Consider the following 23,851-nt stretch of genomic DNA (forward strand, 5'->3'; position numbering starts at 1 on the left):
AGAAGTGCTTATTTCACAGTGGACTTTAGACATTTATCGTTCAACCTGGCAAGTGTGTAAAGTTGATCACGCTTCTGTCTCATTTCAGTCTCAATAGCTGAACTCTTAGCCGGACTTCAAATAAAAGCCTGTTAGAAGAGAGAGCAAACAAACTGATAATAATAGTGCTAGCAGATTCAATATACTAAATATATCTGGTGATAACTGGAAGAAGTATTTACTTTTAAATTATTTCTAATCAAAATTGCCTACGTCCCAAGCTGACCTCCCCGTCTGAATAATCCCATTATTTCAACATACCTCACATACTGGACGGTATCTTCCCTTGTTATGCAGAGTGCTGGGGTCAAAAAAGAAACCTCTGCTTAAAAATACAGCAGCAGGGAGCACGCAGCCCTTTCAACAGACAGGACCACTTTGAAGTTTAATACAGAAAATCTATTTGATATTTATTAAACTTAGTTTCTCCAGTTACAGTTTTGCATTGTACAAAGCATTTTAATGACACAGTAGTTAAAAAGATCTTTACAAATTGAAATGTGATACCCTTTTCTCCAAATATTTTAATTGCCATAAATTTGTTTAAAAATACACATTAAACGCATGTTTCAGACACTAAACTTTCTATAATCTCAATACCACAAAATACATAGAATATACTATACAGATGTGGAAAAAATCTAGTTAGTATATAATACTTTGCTCACCATTAACAGCTTTATTACGTGAAATGCACATACTGACTTAGAAATCCTAATTTGAGCCCCAAAGTACCCTTTGAAATTTCAAATGTATTGCAACAAATAAAATCACAGTTGGTGTGTTTCTTTAGGTTTTGGTTGAAGACGGACGCCTAAATATTCCCATAGAAACAAAACGTAACACATGGACTTGTCATGTACAAAGTGTGAAACAGAGACATCCCATTAGTTACTAGCAGTACCTTTCTGTATGATTCACAAGGGCTTCATTTATAAGAGACAGGTGAAAAGTTACCTTCCCTCACCCACAAACCCTCCCCCCAAAAAACCCTTCTTCATCAAATAATAATTTCAATTAAGATAAAGGATTTTTAATAAATATATAAGCACTTTATCCTCCATATACAAAATTTCTTAAAACAATTTAAAAGGGGGACCAGATACAAATGTCAGGAACTGTGCTTGCAAAAGTCACGCCTGGTCCTTAGAGTTGAGTTTTCAGATGTGTAACATCAATGCAGCCGAAAAGAAGCGCTGCAGAAGTACTGTGCACCCAACAGCACCGATTCCCCGGGCTGCATATAAAAACCAAGTCGGGGAACACTGCATTCCAATTTGCCCGTATCAGCTCCAATAGCAAACGCAGAGAGGTATGACAGGAGTAGGTACGTTTCCATTAAGTTTCCAGATGAAATTAAAACTTTTACATAAAGATGGCCTATATAAACCCTAACGCTGTAACACAGCGTTTCAAATTGTTCAGTATAGTGTATTCGATTGAAACTCAGCTGAGATCGGCAGAGAGCAAAGAACTAATGCTGTCGATAGCTGATCTAGCAACGACCAGAGCTCGTATTGAGAGAAAAATGTACTTATTACATCGCTAAGCCCTCCCTCCCTGCCTCCCCCCACCCCCAATACCGCTGCTTTCAAATGGCATCGTGGCATCAGAAACCAATTCCTTGAAAAGTAATGGAGTTTGACATACATCACGATTCCCTGATTGATTGATTGCTTTTAGGTAACTTTCACACTGTGGAGATTTGCCTCCTGGAACAGCTCTGTATTTGTCTGAGTTGGCCACCAAAAGCTTTGGCTAGTCTTCACACTTCAAGATATCCAGCATTAACATACAGGTTTCCATAACACTGTTTCATTAGATGGAATAATTTAAACCCTGACCAAAATTTTTGTCAGAAATCTAGAAATTTGGAAGTTGCTTACTCCCCAATGGGTAATTCAAACTTGACTTGCTCAGGCCCTTAACATAAACGCTGCGGTGACAGTAAATATCTGTTAGGTAACTGAAATATTAAATACAGCAAAGGTAGTCTCTTTTTCCAATAGTTTCCCATTCTGGAAAACTACATCATTATCTGCCTACGGCTTTATTTTACTTGCCCCGGGCAAGCACATCATTCCCATAAAGTACTGACTCTGTATGTTGGGGCCATTCATAAATACATTTCAGGGCTTTTTTTTTTCTTCTTCTTTTCCTTTGTTATCACAGCAATCAAGCCTCAGCAATCTAAAGGAATATACATTGCACTCCTGTATAATATGCAAGATTTATCACCAGTAAGATGGTGACTCAGCACTCAATAAATAATATATCAATATAGTCAGTTGCACCATAATCTAAAAACAAGTATAACATATACTTTGGACAGACTGATTTCATATATATATACATATATGTTAAAAGACACATACAATACAAATTGCATACTGCCATCAAAAGCCAAGAAGAGCCATTCACACGCTCTACTTTATGGCTAATAGTTTCAAATCAAAATAAAAGTATCGGGCTGTTTTACTCTGGTGTCCTGAAGATTTGTTTATAAGTATAAATGGTTGCACCTTACCATCTAGGAACCTGCAAGTTTCACAGCAAATCCAAATAATAGTGATATCTGAGCAAGCCTAGTCTGATTAAGCCATTTTTAAGATTCACCAACTGGGACCACGTTCGGTAAGGGAATTAAGATCTCAGTGTTGATATGTGCTTAAGATCCAATCATCTAGGGAATCGTTGAGGAAGCTGGGAGTGAGGGATCCCCTCCTCAGCCACCAGCGCAGCCTGCCTTAGTGCTGACGCTGTCTGCATTTCCACTGCTGTTGTGTAGAGGTTAACAAAAGGACAGAGTTGGACTGTTAGTCTGCATCGTGGCACCGGGATGGAAGCATATTCAGTATTTGCATTTTTTTAATTGCTATGAAATCTGACAAAGTACACAACTTCTGTCTTAGAAACAATGGTAAAGCCCAAATCAGATATGCTTTTGGAAGTGTGAAATTTAAGTGTCTCTGATTGAAATAGCCACAGATGAGTAAGGCATTTTTCAAATAACAAGACCACTGTGTATCTCCCATACAGACAGAAAACCTGGGCAGCACTCCAGGGAATGTTTCCCTGTGACGGATTCTGTCAGCCATTCCAGGTCCACATTTTAACACAATGTAAGAAGTCTTTCAGTTACCCAAAGACCCACTGACCTGGGGACAAGCAAAACATTTTTGTAAGAGACAACTGTGTGTAACACTAAAAGGTATTTGTGGGACTCTAAGGAAATAAAAAGAGAAAATAAATTCCCAGAGATGAGACCATTCCTGCTTACAGTCATGGTCACGGTGCACAAAGGAGCAAGCTGGAAGCAGCCGCACCGGCCGGTGCAGCACTACACAAAAAAAACCAACTATGAATGCAACTCCTACAAACGTATTTTTTATATAGCGTCAAAAGAGTGCTAGGCACTTTAGAGTATTAAAGGAAAAATTAGTTGACAGTGTCCTATTAACCAGGATGCAGAGTCTGAGGGTACAGAGTTTTGTCTCTAACAGCAAACACGAAAAGAATGCAATCTTGCACAGTGATTTAATAAAAAGGATGCTCCAACCAACAGACCTGATCAGTGATTCAGCTCTAACGGGAAAAGTCACAGGTCCGCTAACCAAACACATGTTGGTTCGTATGTAGCAAAGCTCTTCTGGAAGTACAAAACACGCTGGAACACAAAGGAAGCTCTACGAATATGCAGCTACCTTTTAGTAGGTTACTCATTTCAAAACTTCTAAACTCTTAAAGCCCATAGGACATACTGCAGTACTAAGTAGCGTAGAATTCTATTCCTTCTTTTGAGGTTGCCATGATTTTGGCACTTAACCATGACGACACAAAACTTTAGTGCAATATTTTTTCCTGAACGTGCACGTTCATCTCTGGTACAGAACTAAGGGTTAAATGGGAGATAAAACAAAGCAGCATTCCACAATCGCACTCTAAAGTATTCAGAGCTTGACTCTTTAGAAGACCACTGCAATGAGAAGTCAGTTTGCATGACAGACACTGGTACTTTTGAAAAAGAAATGGAATTTTACCCAAGTACTGCAGAAGACCACTGCATACAGTACACCTGGTCCTGCTGTAAAACATCTTGTAAACAGTTCATAAAATCTTCATCTACAAGTAAGGCATAAGGCACACCAGACATGTTAGGGGCACTAAGCAATACTGAAAGCAGTAGCATTTTAAACCTTTGACTCAGACAAGCACCTCATGTGGAAAGGTACTTTGGTTTTGAGACAGTCGACTGCAACTCCACAAACTGTTTCTGTTACACCAACTCGCTTCCCTCTCAAATGAATATTCTGCTCCATCAAATGCATCAAACACGAATGGGACCTTCATTAACATGGGGTAAATACAAGTTTTAAATCCATTCTGCATCAAAACGATTAGACAACTTCCCTGTAATAGCAGGTGTGCTCCCCCACCCCACAATGGCTGTTGCACTGTTATGCTGTAGTGTCCATTAACCACCAGACATTTTTTCAGGCAGAAAAAAAAATGGACCTCCGTCTCTACTTAAGATTCCTGATTTTCCAGTCAATGAGAAAGTTGCAAATGGCAGTTCTGGTAGGAATTTAACTACTGTTGGTTTTTTTCACCACAAAACTGCTGATTATGCAAGTGTCAAAAAATGACAAACAAAATGCGTTTTAAATGAAGAGAGATTAAAAAAAAAGCACAAGATTGTCCATTTCAGAAACCTTTCCTATATGCCTTTCCTATCAGACCGAAGTTCATTCCTACACCATTACTCTGATATTACATTCAAATTGTTTCATGATTTGCTATAGTGTTAACCAATGGTTTGAAACTGCCTTGAAAGCAACCCAAGTCAGAACCAGCTAAATTTTTTGTCCATATAAATTTCTTTAAAATTCATTTAAATGAAGTATTTTAATACGTAGAAGAATATCTGGAATTTTTTCTATTTAGTACAAATTCTGCAATAATAAAACTCTAGCTGTCATTTATTAGTTGATCATAGGCATTAGGCATGAAAAGTATGGTGTTTCTACACGTTAGAACCTATCAATCCTAATTCCTTTTACAGGTTCTACCACCACAAGACATTACAGAGTAACAAAGCTCACAGAGTACTTAAATAAAGTGTCTATGTTTAATTTTTCCTAAGTACTTGGAAGGGTAAAATTTAGGGAAGAAACAGCTAAAAACTACCCTAAAACTGGGCTTTTCAAAATTAAAATTAAAAAAATTAAAATAAATAGGATTTAAACCGACTATTTACGTATTGTGACGGGAATTCCAATGACTGATCCATCCATGATAGATTAGCCAAGCTACACCTTTATATGTCGCAAATTTAAAAATATTTAAATAACTTAAAAAGGGAATACTGAAGGAGTTCATTGACAAGATCGTTTTGGGTTAAAACACAAAACACAAATCAAGATGGGAGACATGTGAAAGCATTCTTTGTTTTTAGTGTCAACTAAGCAATGTGTTATGGCAGTCTTCCTTATTGACATGACACAGTGTTGTGGAGATAAATCAGAGGCAGCAAGAAAAATGTGTTCAATTTTCCATTCCTTCAGTTCGAAGTATCACTTGGCATCCAGGCGCAACCAGTGTAGTCCCTGACAGGTGTAACGCACTAGGTCTGTCATGATGCTCGAGTTAAAAACCAGAGGGCCCATAGCTTTATCCAGTTCGGCAAAGAACTCTAAAACAACAGAAACACAAATTAGGCACAGTCGTTCTCATTGGCTGCCGTAAGTGAAATATTGCTCTCCCTAAAAGAACACCACCTCAGCACAAACATTGCAGATCAAGGCAAAAGAAATGAAAGACGGCTGAAGATGGCAGAAGAAAGAGAAAGAGATCCTTTCTAAGCCCATTTCTTTACTGTTTTGCAGAAGGTAAGCATAATTACACTGTGGCCTAACTGTTACAAAGCATTCTTGGCCTTCTCCCTCGAATGTGTATATTCACTCCAGGATTTCAGAAAAGGAAATGCACCAAGTTCTACTTCCTAAAGAGAAAAACTTGCAGGAAATGCAAGACTTATTTATTTATTTTAAGCATAGCTGGTAGGAAATGTTAGATCTCCAACACCAGCTGACAACCAGGACAGCCAGCCCAGAGCATCACTGTCACCAAAGGAATTACTTTCCATCTTTCTTTTACAAAGGACCCAATTATTTATCATTATGCACTGTTAACTCCAAAATTGAAAACCTGTTAGAATTTAACACAATGTATACATCTTAGGTTACAACTTGCCTTTGCCTACCCTTACCTTTCTGTTCTTTAGACAGCTGTTCAGCTTGGTCCCAAATTTCAGTGGCATAGAGGAAGTTGGATGTAACTTGGACGTAGCTGGCTGCCATCTGATGGATCCTCTGGGGGATCGTCACCGAAGACCCACTCCCTGAAGGGTTGGCTGCCCCAGAGGAGTAATTTCCTGAATTCCCTGGAGACAGCTTTGGAGAGACTGGAGACGGCATACCAACAGGCTTGCTGCTTATCCAAAGGAAAACATTACATTGTAAAACACGCACACAGATATGTCAGGTGTGTCATGCAAATGTCTTCCTACAGCTCAGAACATGGGATGCTAAGGCACTCCTACTTCACACACTGAGAACTCAGGACTGGCCCTAAAACAAGTGAGCTTTTGAAAACCTCTCATGTTCCTCCAGCTCCTGTATTTTAGCCTCACAGCCAAATCAACATGCAGCATCTTTCAATCAAATCTGTTGTTTAAATAAATTGAACCTCACATAGTAATAATGAAAAAATTAAAGCAAGGCAATTATACTGCTGTTGTATTTTCAAATAACATGATGCATATCTGAAATGCCCTCCTAAAATTCTGGTTTTTGTTTTGTTTTGATAGAGTAATCTATAAAAAGTCTGTTGTCAGGTTTCAAGAACAGAAGTAAACTGCTGTACCATGGAAGAGCTTACTGTGAAAGCACTTGTAGCCATCTGGGCTACAAGTGCATCACTGCAGCACTAATAAAGCTATTGTTTTGAGAGCAAAAGCATTACATAAAACAACAAACCACTGAGACAAGTGACCTGTGTGTTAAGGACACACTGAGAAGTTTTTTGTTCATTCCTCCCAACAAGGAGTTGCCTGAGAATATCTCTGTACAGCACATTTCTCAACCTCTTATCAGAACACTTACCTGAACAAAGGGATCAAAATCTAGACCTTAGAACAATTAGAAATTAGAACAAAAACAACAGAAGCTCAAGAAAGTAAAAGCTGCTCTTTGAGCACCTCAAACTCACAGTTTATGTGGAGAATGAGCTATAAACATAGAAATACAGGTAAACTTTTACTACCTACCTTCCCATAGCAGGTGACGGTGCTTGAGAATTATTATAGGAATTCTGTTGGGAAAAAGTAAACGTATGTTTATACCTCAGCTAATTATATTTTATCTGGTTGTTTAATTGCTCATTTCTGAACATGAGTTCTCATGGCTTTTCTTTTAAGCATATAATAATATCAAAATATCCTAAATAATATCAAAGTACTTTCAAAATTGGGAAAAGCATCCATTTCACTGATGACTAAGACACAAATCAGCAAAGTTTTAACTTTGTTATATCAACAACAAAATTAAAATTCTCTTTGAAGCCAACTAAATTTACTAAAAGCTGCACCAAAATATTAATAGGAAGCTATCATTAGGACCAATGGGTTGATGACATCATAGTCATGCTGTATCCTCCCAGCTTTAAACTGCTCAGCTTGAATGTACTTTCAAGGTCCATTCCTAAATTAGGGCATACTGGAAGTTCACGTGCAGCAATCTGAATACCAGGCAGAGGAATTTTAAGTAATGTAGAGCTTCAATTTGATTAGTTTTTTAATATTTGAAGAAAATATATATCCAATTACCTTCAGATGTTCAGTCAGAGTTTTAGAATATTTCAATGCACTTTCCTTTTTCAGTTTGAAAAGCCTTAGGTATAGTAGAGATTGGCACCGAAGACTAACCAAAGACAGAACAACAAAACATTTCCAGTTAAAGTCAGGCTTATCACAACATACCAAAAGTCAAAAATGGAGTACCCATGTTTTTAAAAACTTTTCTCTCCCAACACTAAACAGCCAACTGTCAAACTGTAACTAGACAAAGTCCCACACCACCTTTACTTCTCAAGAAAGTAAAGAACAGTTTTGTGCCTTAAGCTGAAACTAGGTTGCAGTGACTTTACTGATACAGCCTTCACTTTTTTCTCATGTCAGGACACACTGAATCTGGTGCATGCTGCTATAGTCCCCCCTCCCTTTTCCACCTGACACAGTCAGCTTTGTTCAACTGCTTGCTGCAGCCATTTAATTAGTCCAGAAGGCAAATGACAGTTCTTAACAGCCATTTCAAGTTTTGCCATATCACTGTGTGAACACACAGCAAAGACCCCAAACCCTCCTTCTGCTACTCCTCCCAAATCCAATAGATAATTTCCTTTCCAAGAAAGTTTCAAAACAGAACTGGAAATTCATTCAAATGAGTAAAGCAGTGTGCTCTGATTATGTTATTTTACTAAAATTAAAGCCAAGACCAGACAACAGTTTGCTTGTTAATGTAATCTCAAAGTTTCCCGAAGCATTTAGGTCACAGCCCAACATCAGCTGACCGTGCAACCAACTCAACAGTAGTCTGTTATTTTGGAACGCTATAATTTACAAAGAGAGCAAATGAAGAGCTCAGTTCATCAACAGTAACTTTATCAAAACACTAAGGATAATGAAATTCACAAAGGCACCTCTATCATTTTTAGCCATATTAACAATTCCATTGCATGCGACAAGTTACCAATGACATCACGTTCTAAAATAAAAGCAGTAACTGACAGAACATTATGGAAGTCAAAGTCGAAGTCAGTCAGTCATTTTCTTAATAGCTGAAAGACTTTGCTGTTGTTAACAAGCCCTTACAGTAATCGATCTATAGCATCAATGGTACTGAACAGTCAAACAGAAAACTCCTATTTGGTTCAAAACACCTGAAAACTCAGTGTAAGACAGCATTTCACAGACTGAAATCTGTGTGTGTAATTAATCAGTGTGTAATATAAAGTTCAGGATACACGTACCAAAGCACTGCTAGCCTTTTGTCTGCAGCCGTAGCATCTGGTGCCAAGTAATTCTTCAGTTTCATAGTGTACCTATAAACAAATCACCAACAAGAAAACTATCAAGTAAATGAAACATTATACAATCATTTATCAGCCACCAAGTTCTTATGAAATTCAACTTTCAACTCCTTCACTGTTTCAGGTCTTTCCCTCAGACCCTAAACAGAACGTGGCTAGGCAATAATTGGAATAGTTCTGCTCTGCACATGTCACAAATTGTTAAGACATCACAAACTTTGGAATAAAGGATCTCAGCCCTCAAGAACACACTTGAAGCTTCAGTAACTGGAACAAAGTGGCTAGTGATCCGTTCTTAGTGTAGAGCAAGGGACTCCAAAAGTTAGTGGCAGAACATGAGTAAAATGCAGAAGCTTTGATTTCCAGCCCTCTTCCCCAACCATCTGAGTTCTGTGTGTGCTTTACAGCGCTTACTTGATTAATTCCACAGTTTCTGAATACATAGTGAACGGGGACTTGGATTCCTGAGCATTTTTCTCCAATGCATTCCCACACTCAATGAATGACACCACTGCATCTAGGTAGTACACAGCCTTCTCAAACCTGTCAGACTGAGAAGATTGGATAAAAAAAAATAAGGAAAATATTGAGAGGAAATACCAGAAAGTTCTAGTACAGACAGGCAGCAACACAGCACAAGCAGTAAACAAACTCCAGCATAATGTGCAAATACTGGATAAACATTGTAGATTTGCTTACCAATGCATCTGCATTATGTTTTAACTTCTTTGCTTCCTGTAAATAATGATCAGCTGAGTAAGTCCTACAATAGAAGACACATTTAAGGAGTCAGACCACCTACTCTGTACTTCCTTTTATGACAAAAGTTTGTTAATGTTACAGCTTTCACTTCATCCCCCTCTAACTCAAGTTACAATAACAGGAGGTACTGCATCACAATCCCATTTGGGTTCAAAAAATGAAGGCTCCTCTTTGCTACCAAAGACAACAACTGCTCACCATGGGCAAAGCAGACTCTGTTAAAAGAGAACAGGCAGCAGTGATATCCTGAAAGTGTGTGATGGATACATCAACACTTAAAAACAGGACAACCCTGGACTGTTTAGATCTACTGTTTGGTCCATCCACGCTCTGCAGGAACACACAGGGCAGACTAGAGTTTCTCCTCAAGGAGTGCACCATCTGCCAAATATTTGGTGCACAAAGCAGGCAGAGAAGCACGTTGCTGCAGAACAGCATGCAGATCTCCAGAGCATGAACTAGTATTCAGCATCTTTTGTGAAGCAAACAGGACAACCCTTCTCCACAGAAGAGCTCACTGTGCTGCAAGATTAGCACCCCCAAAAAGGGAAAGGCACCCTCTGCTTTTCTTACCTGTCAGCAAAAACAAGTTTTGCTCTTCTGGACTTTGAGCTCTCTGTAGATGGAGCAGAAACAGGAGGGCAGTTCGATGAATTGTTCAGAATCTTCTCCTGAAAGGAAAATGGTCACCGAATCATGTCAAGACTTTTTTTTATTTTTATATTCTCAAAGACAAAGAGGAATTTACTGTACACATTTTTCCCATGATTTCACACTCTGTAAGCAGTAAGTTCAGTTTAGTAGCTGCTTTAGCTGCCATTCACCATACAATAACACAGTTTCCCTGAGGCTTTCATCTCATGCTGGCACAGGGGATGACACAGAGGCTATAATTAAGCTGAGCCCTACTACACTAGGAGATCTCCCTTATTGCTAAATCATGATTTTCCACTCTGAACAAAGAGGCTATATATACTTCTATGACTTCTCATGTCTTTCAACAATAAACTACTGAATGTCTCTGGGTAGAAAAGATTAGTATTTCAGAAACACCAACTTCAAGGAGAAATAACAGCTGTCTTCACAACATGCTGCCCTTGCTCCCCTTAATTTTACATGGCTCAATGTGACACTTCAGGCTAAAGAAGGGACATCAAAACATCTTGTGAATTCTAAGTGAATCTCTTCTCACTAGATCAACAGCATAAGGCAATTTCCCAGCTTCAGTGTGCTTTCAGTTCTTTGGAGTCATCGTGACCGAAGGCCAATTACACAGAGTATTTAATAACCTGCCTTTATCAGATCCTTGCTAATTAGAAGGATCTCAAAGTTGCGAGGCACTGCACTTGCACAGCAATGCCCTAACTACCAGTGTAACATAAAACACCACCAAAACATGCAGGGAAATGCAGCATTTCCAAAGTATGAAAAGAAAAACATCAAACAAGTTAACAGCTGGTTTAGGGACAGTTCTATGCTGATGAATAAGGAAAGGCCAGAGCAGCAGTCTATGATGCAAATCTGCTATCTACAGGCTTCCTGTAAGTGCAGACACCGATGCACACAACCTTCCCAGGTTTCTAAAATTTCACAGTAATGGCATGTAAATTAATCCAGCAGGTCTCCCAGTTTAAATATTGCATGGACTCCACCCTAATGACTAAGCTACTTTCTGCCACTGCCGATGGCAATTTGCTGCTTCACTCCTCCCCAAATCAATTACCCTTCCTGAACACTTCAGAGCAATCAAGGAGAAATGGTACATTTGGAATCCCAAAGATAAAGGTGAAATCCCTCCAACTTGAACATATTACACTCAAATCTGGTTATACAACAGAAATTACTCTATGAAGATACCCAGATGTGCTCACAAGTTTACTCCTGTCCAGTAATACACATTTATATACTAATGAAAAAGCACATTACATATCATGACCTTACACTATCATCATCTTATAATGTTTTTGAAACCCTTCAACTACATATGTTCTTAATCTAAGTTGCTTAAAAAACACTTTCTGCATCACCTTTTCCACAGTGTTTTCTCTACTCTAACCACAGAGAGCTCTGTACCATCCTGATCTGGAATCAGATGAACCTTTCTAGAATCCTAGGGTGAAAAATGAGAGCCACAGCTTTGTATCTCAGCACTGTGCACGGACCCAGCTCCTGTTCTCCTTAAAACGAGGACAAGATCTGTACTTGCTCCAGCGACATAAGAGTAACCTCATTATTCATTCAGTGTGAGCAGATCTGTAGTGATATTTCTCATTAACAAATTAAACAGCAAATACGCAGCATCTGTCATCAAAAGATGACTAAATGCACTTTAGTAATTAACATAAATATTTGGTAGGAATAAACATTAGCATTCGACAATCTCTCCTAAGTTATTTTCCAATTTAGAGTCTAAGCACCACGGTACGAAACAAGGCAAATCTGAAACTAATTACATTTCAACAACTGCAAATTATTTAGATGACACTGCACGTCAAAATGCAAAGCCAAGAAATAAGTTCAAGGCATTCACAGAACAAGCCCTTTACCTTTGTTTCTTTAGCACTGCCAGAACCTTTTCCCTCTATCTTCCTCTGTTTAGAAGATGAGCAGCTTTTACTGCCACTGCTGCTGTCCTTACTAACATTGCTGCTGGACTTCAAGGATGATGACTGACTGGCTGTCCTCTTCCGGGACCCGTGCTCTTGTTTGGAATCCTTCTGAAGGACTGGGGCAGCAGGAGATGGCAGTAAATCCTTCTCTTTAACAGCACTTGGTTTTAAAGACCTGGACAAAATGAATACATTCAGTTTTGTTTTTTACTTTTCAAAATAGAAATAAAACAAAAATCCAGCATCACTTCTTTTTTTCTCTCCACACCCTTCCCCCATTTAAGCCTTTTCCCTCTCCTTTCCCACCCCCCAAAAAAAAATAATAAAACAAGATTTTTAATGTTAAACATAGCAAGACAGATTCAGAGGAAGCAAATTATCACCACAGTAACTAAACGTTACGAAGCCTGATTAAACTAGTTTTCACCACTTTATCTGTTCTGACCTGAAAACGCAGAAGGCAAGTTCTAACCATAAAACCACATCCCTCAACAGTTCTTAAAAACACCCTAAACACTTGTAATGTTAGAAATGAATGCCAGCATTAGCGCCAGTCTGTCTATTGCAGACAAGTCAGCCTAACAGCTCAGAAAAAAGATGGCCCAGATAACTGTTCTCTAGAATCCATTGGCCTTTTGGTACAGTCTTACCTTGGCTGCTGAGGATTCCAGTTGCTAATTCTGGCATCCCTTTTCACAGAGAACAGTACACAAAATAACTATTTACATGAAGTTTTTGAAAAACCATCTTGTTGCATTTAACCAAGTGCCCTTCAGAAAATCACACCAGCAACAAAACAAAATATCAGGACTAAAGGAAAAAAAACATGACAGACGAGCATCCATTTTTTCTACATTTCTTAACAGAAACAAAGAAGGCATTTAACTCAGAAAGACTTCTAGCATCTGTAGCCAGAAGCTGCAGCTTCTCACACATCAGTAATTCAACAAATATTCGCTGTAGAGAATTTTTTTTCCATGATATAATTATATCAGCTGTCTGTTGTTTGATCTGAAAAAGGTGAACCCTTCATAGTAGGGTTTACCTAGTCAATATTTTCAGTTATGGATATGAATTTCCACCAACAACTAATGGAAACTTCAAACTGAAGAATCAGAAACCATGAAATATTACCCACTGATTAGTAAGGAGACATTTTGTTGTGGAGGAAGGAGAAGAAGGTAAGGGAGAGATGGATACAGGCATGAGTCTTCTCCTTGATCACTCTGAGCCTTCAGTGCTGAAAAGACAGGCAAGATACTCACTCCCTACTGCTAGAAGTCTTGTGTCCTGATGGAGCTTTTTCTTCCAGTTTTGTTTTCTTGCTTTCACTGGCTCTGTTTTCATCCTCATTCTGAATACAGCAAACAAGAAACACATCCAGATAAATGTCTACATTTACAGCTTCACGAAGACAGTAATTTTTCACATTTAACGGATTTAATTCAGTGGGCGTCTTGCAGCGTACAGAATAATACCTGTACAGGCTACAGAAACATCCCCTGAAGCAACTACCTTGTATCATATATTTGAAAAGTGGCAGTCTCAAGTTGTTCATTTTATAACACGCATATCACTATGAAATAACAAAAATCTGCCAAAGGCTTTGGTACGAAATCAGATTTTATGCTGGGGAGTCAAACACAGGTGTCTTATGAATGCCAGGAACTGTAAAACCCATGGAGTCTGTAAGAGATGTCGAAGACCAGATTTTTATATAAACCTAATCCTAAAGTTGAAGAGTTTAAGAGGATACACAATCTGTGCTACCTCCAGGAATGCAAGCTACAGTGCTAACACATCTAAAGGTACAACCCTCTGCCTTTCATGAATGAAAACTCCAATATTCCCTATTACAACGGCACAGGAAGGATCAATTTATTCTACATAGAATAGGTAGGCAAAGTAATCTCCTAAATTACTGAGCCACTGCAGTGAGGTATGACATTGGTTACTGGGCCATATGCTTAACCCCTTTAGCAAGATACTAAAAGGCTAAGATAACAGGCAAGATTTTATTTACGATACTGTTACCTGTTTATGTTTCCTTTTGCCTTTTGTGGAACTCTTATCAGAAGGCTGCTTCTGAGATTCTCTTGCATGCTTCTCTGGCACATTTTTCTTTTCCACTTTGGGCACATCAGCATCCTTGTAAGGCTTCTCTGGTATTCTTGATAAGAGGCTCAGGTATCCATTTTGTGAAGGTACCCACTTCACAATAAGTGGGTACCTTTCATCAGGATCGCTGAGTGGTGAAAGAAGCTCTTTCTCTTCCATAGGAGAGAACATTCTTTGCCGAAAAAAGCTGTCATCCTCCTCCATGGAAGATTTAACAGGAGTCCTATTGCTCTCGGAGTATTTGGGTGTTTGTGATGAAGGAGGCAGGCTTTCATTTTCATCTGAATCAGAGGATGAGGTATCTGTTTCTATGAATTCCCTGGATTTCTGGGCAGATTTGCTTGAAGCCTTGTATTTCTTTTTCTCTGTTGTAGGCCGAGGGGAAGATTTGGGCTCTTTCTTTATATTAGGTTTTCTGGAACCTTTAGTGGCTGCCTTATGCCTGTTTGAAGGTATGTTTGTTGCCATGTCTACTGGGGTTTCACTTTCTATTTTAAGACCTCCTCTAGGCTCTTCAACAGATGTCTTTTCTGCTTTCTTGGGCTGCTTTTTACCCACGGTCCTCCTCTGTGTTGAGCTGTCACTCTGGGCAGGTGATTTCTGCGTGCCACGACTGCTCTCTGAGCCCTTTTGGGTGGGTTTGGAATCTCGCCCTGGTGTTGAAGAAATCGAGTCCTTGGATCCGCTTTGATCAGCGTACCCACTTCCTGTTCCCTGATCCCGTCCCTCTTTTTTGTAGCCTTGTGAGGATGGGATGTTGCTGTCCACAGAAGAAGCTGGTGACACTTTATGTGAATTAACTTTGTTCAACCAGTTATCCAGTTGCCACTTGTTTATTGGCGGTGGCTCCGGCTAAAAACAAATTTCAATAAAGCACTGTTAGATACAGTGTTTCACGTGGCTTCCATCTTTTCTGCAGCCCTACTGTGCTGCAAGCCAAAGCAAGCGGTGCACTCGAGCATCTGAGGTCAGTAACTAATGAAAAATGCATATAACTACAGATAGCAGGTCTGCTTTTTCCTTCAATCAGAAGAACTGCAGTCCACAGGAAGCACTTGCTGCCATGGCATTCCAGACTAAAAGCTACTGGTCTTTAAGCTACTGTTCCCATGTCTTCTGCACTCCAACAGATAACTATGGTAAAAATCACCTCAAATAGCAAATGTGTGCTTATAGAAAATATAGTTATCATGTCAAATTACAGGTACTTTAGCAAAAGAATATGTGGAAATATGTGGAAATAATTCTACACTTGACAAGTTTTTGTTAAAAAAAAAAAAAGAGACCGAGAACATGTTCATTTTTTTCTGCTTTTAAAACTCAGGATTAATGCCTGATGACAGCCCAAATGCGTGACAAATCCTACCTCAGGGGATGCACTCTGTGATGGTTCATTAGCTTCACTATCACTGGAACTGCTTTCACTTTCAGAGTCAGATCCTGAACTGCTTTCAGACCCACTGTGGCTGCTTGAGTCATCCCTAGAATTATCTGCTCCTTCACTGTTATGTTGTGAAGGTTCAGAACTACTGAAAACAAAAAGGAAGAAAAATAAACAAACATTACTCAGTGCAAAGGCATCCTGGAAGTTCTTCCATTAGGAAGAATAAAATGTAATATTTTAACTAACATTTGCTAAAGAGTTCAACTGAGCACAATTCACCTTGTTCCCCTCCCCCCTTCACAATGTTGTCAGTATAATATTTGCAGAATATGTGTTGGCCACTGATTAAACTCTAATCACCTTCTGGTCTAATCAAAGACAAACAACTAACACTGATTTTAGAAACGAGATCAAGCCAGAAGCGCTGACTGGACCAAACATCACTACCATTGGATTGCAGCATAGAAAGTAAAGGAATGCCTACCTTCCAGGTGTGCTCCTTGGAACTCTTTTATCACAGTCCTGCAATTAAGAAGAAGAGCATGAGGCTTCTAGAAGCATATGCAATTACATTGCAAAGTATTGATATCAAGTCTTAAAGATTCTAAATACTTAGCCTGAAGAGTGCTCTAATTCAGAAATACAGAGGTTTAAATTTGCCTGCCTTTGGCTTGTACAAAAGGAAAAATAAATCACAGTTCTTTTATCCAAGCTTTTACCACAAACGTGTCATCTCAGAACCCTCCATATTCTGACAGTAGTTCTGAGATTTCCTATTTTCTCCACTCCCCCATGCCATGTTTTAGAACCAGATGATACAAATTTTTACTGTGCTATTCCAGAAATGTTCCATGCCCCAGTAATTAAACAACTAAATGCACCATCTTCAAGTTTTCCATGTGAAAATATAACAAACAGCGGAACTGAGAACAGCAAAAAAAGCAGCATGGACTTCTGCTGGGTAGCACAGACTCAAGAGGTATGTTTAATTCAGCAGGCTGAACACCATCTCTGGCTGGAGATGCACAGAGTTAATATTGCCAAGGAGCAAAAGATACGATAAAAATAAAGGAGCTGCTAGACTTATAGTTACAGAAACAACCTGGGAGTAAAAGACACACACAGCAGCTCTTATCTTGAACAGTTGCTGCATGGACATCTGTGTGCCATGCACTCTTTAGCCAGCACAGAACATGAGGGGCTCTCCCTTAGGTGGCAGCCCATTGTGTGTGTTAGGAAACTGACTCTGTTTCCATTCCACATTTAGAGAAAGCCCATTTGAAATCATCAAAGCATGAGTCCCTAGGTAAAAAAAAAAAGTACTGTTCTCACAAAACCATATCATTTTCCTCACATTTGCATTTTAGAGTACCTGAAGTTTGTTTGAAAACTTGCTAATTGTTTTTCGTACCTCAATTGCAAATTCTCCTTCAGCTGTTCAGTTTGCTGTTGGACTACTGAACATTGCTGATGTAACAAACCATCAATACACTTGGTTTATTCTACTGAATCTTTGGTATCTTGTGAACATACCTGCTCTCCATCGCTGTCTTCGCTACTGCTAAGTTTTAAGTCATCTTTCAACATACTAAGTAAGTAAAAGGGAGAAAGTGAGACAAGTTTTTCCATGTAATTTAATTACATTCAAAGCACTCTTCTATATTCCAACAAGTTACTGTTTATGCTACAGAGCTGGGTGTGTGGGTGAAATCCACAAGTTACCATTTAAAACATTTAATGTCTAAGAATGGCAAGTTAAGTCATTCTTTAAAGAAAACTACGGGCTGTAGTGCTTTGATTCCTTTGTTCGTTCTTTAAAGTTTAGAAAGGAATTCTGACACGTTTTACTAATGCAGGTGGAGCTAAAACATCTGCGTTCAACCTCTTACACACCACGGACAAGAATACTGTTTCCCATTGAATTAAGAAATGTGATTGCTTCATGTCTAGTGGCAAAATCCCAACTGTTCGACATCATAAATTTTCTACTATTCTTCAAAGGTATAATTGCTCCTATTTAGGGTAGTCATACATACACATACTATTTCATGACACTGAAAGTACAGGAACACAAAGAAAACATAGTGGGGTATTTGTGCTTATTTAAAAACACCTTCGTTACAAAAATAAAACGTCTTACTCTGTCTGGTTCGATTCACATCTGGAGAAAGAAGATAAGAAAGGATTAGAATACTTCCCAATTTCACAGTACAGCTGTTCTACTTATAATCTGAAAAGAAACAGCAACCTCGAGAATCTACTTAGACATCTATTTTCAGCTGCTACCCTTATCAAAAGATGCATTTATCTCACTTTTTAACGCTTTCTTAACAGAGCACAATCGCTTTATCGGAAATTCTATTCACACAGCAAACATCTCCTCACCCCTCTTCCCATGCACCTCACTTTAACTAATGTGAAGTGCTAACTCCAGTTCTTGCACCTTCCTACAACCTCCCATTCTGGAACCAGCACAGCCCTTTCATAGAGGACTACACTGCTATAACAAAAGAAAAGCCAAATGATGAACTCCTACTGCTACCACTTATTGAAGTGGCTGTGTATAAACATCTGAAACCTCATGTTTTAAGGAACTGACATAGTCTATAATAAATAAATAAATGAACAAGCCACTCTTCAATTATTTCCCATTTCTTTCTCACAGATGATTTGTTTTTTAATCTTATTAATACTAAAAATGTAAACAGAAAAACTAAACTTCATTTCGTAACTGCATCACAAATACTAACTTAGAATACCTTCAGAATCTGCAGTTGCTTTCAGTAAACATTCCATCAGGTGGAATGGGCATTTTTTGTTTGGAAATTGTATTTAAACAGAATGTAATCAATTTTCAGGTATGAATAGGGCAAAAGACAGTTAGATTCTTCCTGCTGCTTTTTTATTTTTTCTTTCTGATGTCTGATTAATGAAGCATAATGTTAGGTCTGTGTACGCAACTAATAAAAATGCCTGTCAGTCACTTAAGAGAATGAGTAACTACTCGTACAAACTTAACTAGATCTCAAACTTAATTTACTGTCTCCTCTAATAACAGAACAGTTCCTCATCCTATTTGTGCAACTGCAACAAGCTGCTTCCAGCTGACAGCTTAGCAATGCACGTTTAGTAAATCCTGTCCCATCGTGCCCATTCTCACACACTGATACACTTCCAGCTCACCAGCCAATTCCTAGGGCCAAACTCCTGCTCAGTATCCTACAGCTGAGAAGAAAGCAGGGGGATGGAAGGAAGGCACAGCGCACCTGTTACACCGGTGTGCCATTATTTGCCCTACTGTTCCTGAAAATAGGTTGAAATCAACTTTTTTTTCCCTCTCCTGTCAGTTAAGTGTAAAGCATGACAAAGAGTGTGCAAGAACTGACACATTCTGGTAAAGAAACAGCTACTTCCAGAATCTTTTAAAAGTTGACTGTTACGTGAGAAATGTTTTCTCAACTGCTACTTACGATTTGGATTGATGGCCATTGGATGTTTTTGATGAAGGATTATATCGTTCTAGAAGGAAAAAGAAATAACGCTGTACTCTTTTGAACACAGACAGCAAAACAGTCACTGCAAAGTGGACAGAACTAAACAGGCTTAGCCAAACAAACTCAAGAATGGCGGAGTGAACAGGAGAAAGAGGGACCAGCTGACGTCAGGTGCAGCCTCTCACACATTGACCAAGTGAGAGAGGAGCAGAGACAGACTGCCAAGAGAAGCAATGACCTTAATCAAGAAAATCTAGAAGGCTTTTTTAAATCGTTGCTGTCTAAACCAACACACACTTAATATGTTTCTGAAGGTGTGAAAAACTTCTGCTTCTATCAAGGTAGGATACAAGTGACAATCCTGAAGTAAAAGAGGATAGGTCTAGCTTAGATATTAGGAAGAAATTCTTTAGTCAGAGTGTGGGGAAGCCCTGGCACTGCTGCCAGAGAGCTGTGGGTGCTCCATCCCTGAAGCCAGGCTGGGTGGGACCTGGGCAGCTTGGTCTGGGGGGAAGCTTGGAACTGGATGGCATCTAAGGGACCTTAGAGCCCAAACCCTCCCATGAAAATTATTCTATTACCCTCTACATGCTGAGGAGATCAATTAAATCAAGTTTTTAATCTGTTTCAGCATTCCTACGCAGCTCTTTAGTGAATGAAAAGTCTTTAAATCCAAAAAGCAAACTCATAAACCAAACCCTACAGTTAGAACACTGTGATATAATCTGCTTTTTGGTTTGTCTTCTTTTTCCTTCCCTGTTCTTTAGTTCTAGTAAATTACTAAACATAGCACAACAGAAACAATATCTGAGGTTGTTGGAAGTGTCACAGAAAACTGAAAATGGAGCTGAGAAATGGTTCTGTGTTTTTATCTATTTGGCCTCCCTGATGACATACCTGAAGATCAGCTGTTTCCAGAATGTAACCTATTGGCTAGCCTTATGGAATTAAGTTTTAATTTGTTTCCTTAATTCCCCACTGTATTAGGAGTTTAGATTAAGCTGCTTGTGAATACCTAAGAATAAACCATTCCGCTTTTACTATTTAATCTGTTTAATCACTTTGACAGGGACTGGTAAGACTGTTGGAAGGCAACAGCACAAATCTAATTCATTTTTGCCAGATATGTTACCTGGTTAAATGCTTCATTTCAGTAATATTCAAAATGAAGACACAGTCAAATAGGAATAAAAGGTGCATTTGTCTAGACTTTGGAAATACATTCTGGGATAATACACTCAAGAATATTAACAATTCTTGAGCAGTTCTCTTCAATTTTCATATCCATAATGCGAAAGTGGACAAGAAAAAGGAAGAAAATGCATTGTGCTTTTTCTATTAAAATATGAACTTCGTTGCTTTCCAGCATACCCAGGGGTTTTCTCTGTGGGTGTTTTCACACTCAGCTATTTTCAATCATATCAACCAAGGAAGCCTATTTTTCGAGAATTAAAAAAATAACAACAATTTAAAGAAACAATTTTATTTTTTTCCCCTTTTCTAGAAGTTATGAGTGAGTTACACAACAGTTATTAACTTTCCAGTTCTCAGCAAGAAGCCACAAATAAAATCAAGTGTTTATTTCATAAGTCTTGAGAAAATACGGACAATTTTTACGTGCAACCCATTCCATTACCAGCCTGGAGAGGTCTCATGATCTAATGGCCTGACTTCTTAAGGGGTACTAAGAATACTCAGTTGTAACAAAAACACTGCACATAGGAAAGGAAGTTTAATGTACTTACTCTGTTCTCCAGTGCCAAAACTGGACTGTTGAGATTCCTAAGGGAACAAAAGATCACAGGAGTTTTTTCAAAGGGAATTTTAACATCTCAAAAATCATGCCATAATCAAGCTATTGTTCTGACTTTAAAGGATGGCACATATCCTTTAAAAAACAACAACAAAACAAAACCAACACCTACTCCCAAAGAAAACCAACATGCTAAAAACAAAACCCAGTGGTAACAACCAAACAGAAACAGGGAGCCCTTTCCTGGGCCCAAGCTGCCTTCCCCAGCAGTGACAGAGCAGCGAGTACATGGGAAGAGCATCCTTAGCTCATCTGTCCCACTGACCCATCTGTCCCTGCTTGCTTGCTTGGAAGATGGGCCACGTGCAGTTGTCATACACAGTACCTGAATCTCCAGAAACTGTGCAACTTCTGCAAACCCTATCTTCCCTTTCTCACCTTCATCCAAATCCTCATGTAACTGAGCAACCTGGCTGTATAAAAGCCAACAGACAGTGATAAATACCTGCCTCGATATACAGTGGATTTGCTGTCTATGAAACTAGCCTTGAAAGACAGAGCCTCGCCAATTCTAGCACTGGTAAGATCTCTGTATTCCTGTTCCAGAAAACCCAATTCTGCCTCCTGAAACACAGTACGTTATCAAACACTTGAAATGTTAAAAAATAAATAAATAAACAAATAATCAGAGAGTGTTGTGTTACTGAAAACCTACTTCTAAGCTAGTGTGCCATTTTAAAATAGGACCTTCCTGACCTCCTTTTAAAATGAGGACAACTGCTGACCTTACGCATAAAAACAGAGAATGTTTGAGTCAATTCACCAAGCTGATAGATGTACTCTGTGACAGTGAATTGCAGAGGTTTGGGGCACTGCTGTACAGCAGTCTTCACAAACAGCCAGCTCAGTGACGTGATGCAATTTATAAATGCAGTTTCCAATTGTAACTTCATAAACACACAAAAGCTCTACATGGCAAGGAATACTTACATATATCTGACTTCCTTTAACATTTTTATTTCAAAAGTGGCAGCAGTTGAAATCATGACTTGAATGAGTATTGTCAGTGGAATGGAGAAAGAGTGCAATTTTCTCAAAAACAAAACCTCTTAGGGAACTTTAAGATGTTCCCAATGCCCTTCATCTTTACTGACTGAAAGAAGAGACATTAAAATCAACCTATGGTTAAACTGCAAAGTCAAGATCAAGTTGCAGAAGTCTTCTTACTTCAACAGAGAGCAAAAGCCGTACTCTCTTCAGAATACAAACTGATTCTTATCTTTCACACAGGTTCAATGAGTACAAGCATGATTCCTCAGTTTCCTTTTTCCTGTCAACTAAGACAAGTAGGTAAATACTTGATAAAAGTACCTGATAAAATGTAGGTAAAACCAAAAAAAAGACCCTACAGTAATCAAAATACCACATATGCAGAACGACTGCGCTGTGCTGAGCACAAGATGAGTAACTGGGACTGTTCTCATCAATGTACATACCATAAATTCTACCGAAAGTGTCTGCCTCAGTGCTTACCTCAGCCAGCTTCCTATTTCTAAGGCAGTATTCCAGTTAAGGGCACTTTAACGAGGTGTTATGCTTAAATGTGCAACTTCTTCCAAATAACTCACCATCTATTTTGCCTCTGAATACACGTCTCTCAGAAACTCAAAGATTAATAAAGAAATAAACAGAAATATATATTTTTTCAAGTCCAATTTCTTGAGAAAGAAGAAATTAAGAACATTTTGAAGGATGGAAATGCTTTTCACAAAAGCACAGCAGATTGCTGAAGTTAAGTGGAAGACACTTCAACAGGTAAGAAACCATTGCTTGGACTCTGACACAAAATGGTGATTAGAATGGTAGTCAGGTACATAATTCTTACCTGTCCATTTTTGGTTTGGCTGTGGTGAATAGGATCCATTTCCATTTAATATCTGACAACCCAGGTCAGACCTCACTTTTAATTCTCAGAATAAAGTTTCTGGATCACAAGGATCACAAGGGATCGACGCAACTAACTGCTGCCTTCACAACTACTACAGCACGGGACACTGAGCAAACCCAGAGACCAGTGCACCTCTTCAGAGATGTCTGCAGGTCACCTGAGCGGTGGCTCAGGTACACAGACATAACAGCTGTCAGTGACATCACACTCCCTGTTCTATGATGGAAAGATTCCATCCAATAAGAAACAGCTGCATTTCTGAATATATTTTACAAACACACCAGTCCTCCTGCTCTGCATTTTTTGACTGTGAACCCCTGGCTTTAAAGACTTACACAGGATGAAATTACAGAGCGTTAGGTGATGGGATAACATTTTTATCAAGAGTCAGGAATCTGTTTTTCACAGCACCCATAAAACTTTTTATGACCTATTTTCATGAAGTTTTATCTTCTGATTCAAAGACTTCCTGATAATTATAAGATATATTTATAGTAATGCAGACAGGCCCCAGTCAGGATTTTGGGTCCCTGCAAACACTTGCTGCACACAGGGAAAATGATCTTATGCCAGCAATCTTAGACATAAAATCCACCC

The 23,851-nt window shown here is 38.8% G+C and overlaps 1 protein-coding gene across 2 annotated transcripts; it reads right to left on the minus strand.

The window, feature by feature from the left end:
* Nucleotides 1-416: 416 nt before the first annotated feature.
* Nucleotides 417-23,339, minus strand: LOC146752505 (AF4/FMR2 family member 4-like). Of its 2 annotated transcripts, XM_085531689.1 has the most exons (18): nt 23,192-23,339; nt 21,299-21,335; nt 19,530-19,578; nt 18,200-18,220; nt 17,593-17,647; nt 16,544-16,581; nt 16,042-16,204; nt 14,592-15,527; nt 13,823-13,911; nt 12,495-12,732; nt 10,522-10,619; nt 9,886-9,949; nt 9,601-9,737; nt 9,127-9,198; nt 7,925-8,018; nt 7,367-7,410; nt 6,308-6,528; nt 417-5,731 (listed from the first exon to the last, which is right to left on the minus strand). In XM_085531689.1, the coding sequence occupies exons 1-18, from the start codon at nt 23,234-23,236 to the stop codon at nt 5,613-5,615; spliced, it is 2,520 nt and encodes an 839-aa protein (XP_085387815.1). In that variant the 5' UTR covers nt 23,237-23,339; the 3' UTR covers nt 417-5,612. The 2 variants fall into 2 exon arrangements, with proteins under 2 accessions (XP_085387815.1, XP_085387816.1); XM_085531690.1 differs by lacking the exon at nt 21,299-21,335.
* Between the last annotated feature and the right edge of the window lie 512 nt (nt 23,340-23,851).

Source organism: Coturnix japonica, unplaced genomic scaffold (assembly GCF_054131305.1).
Source record: "Coturnix japonica strain WE unplaced genomic scaffold, WE-NBRP24 Scf044, whole genome shotgun sequence".
Classification (NCBI taxonomy): domain Eukaryota; kingdom Metazoa; phylum Chordata; class Aves; order Galliformes; family Phasianidae; genus Coturnix; species Coturnix japonica.

Excerpts from the sequence above, each read along its gene's own strand:
- LOC146752505 (XM_085531689.1), bottom strand. The coding sequence starts at position 23,236 with ATGGAAATGGATCCTATTCACCACAGCCAAACCAAAAATGGACAG. Across the intron at positions 13,912-14,591 it reads GCAAAAGGAAACATAAACAG|AATGAGGATGAAAACAGAGC; the intron begins GTAACAGTATCG and ends TGCTGTATTCAG. Across the intron at positions 9,738-9,885 it reads AACATAATGCAGATGCATTG|TCTGACAGGTTTGAGAAGGC; the intron begins GTAAGCAAATCT and ends CAATCTTCTCAG.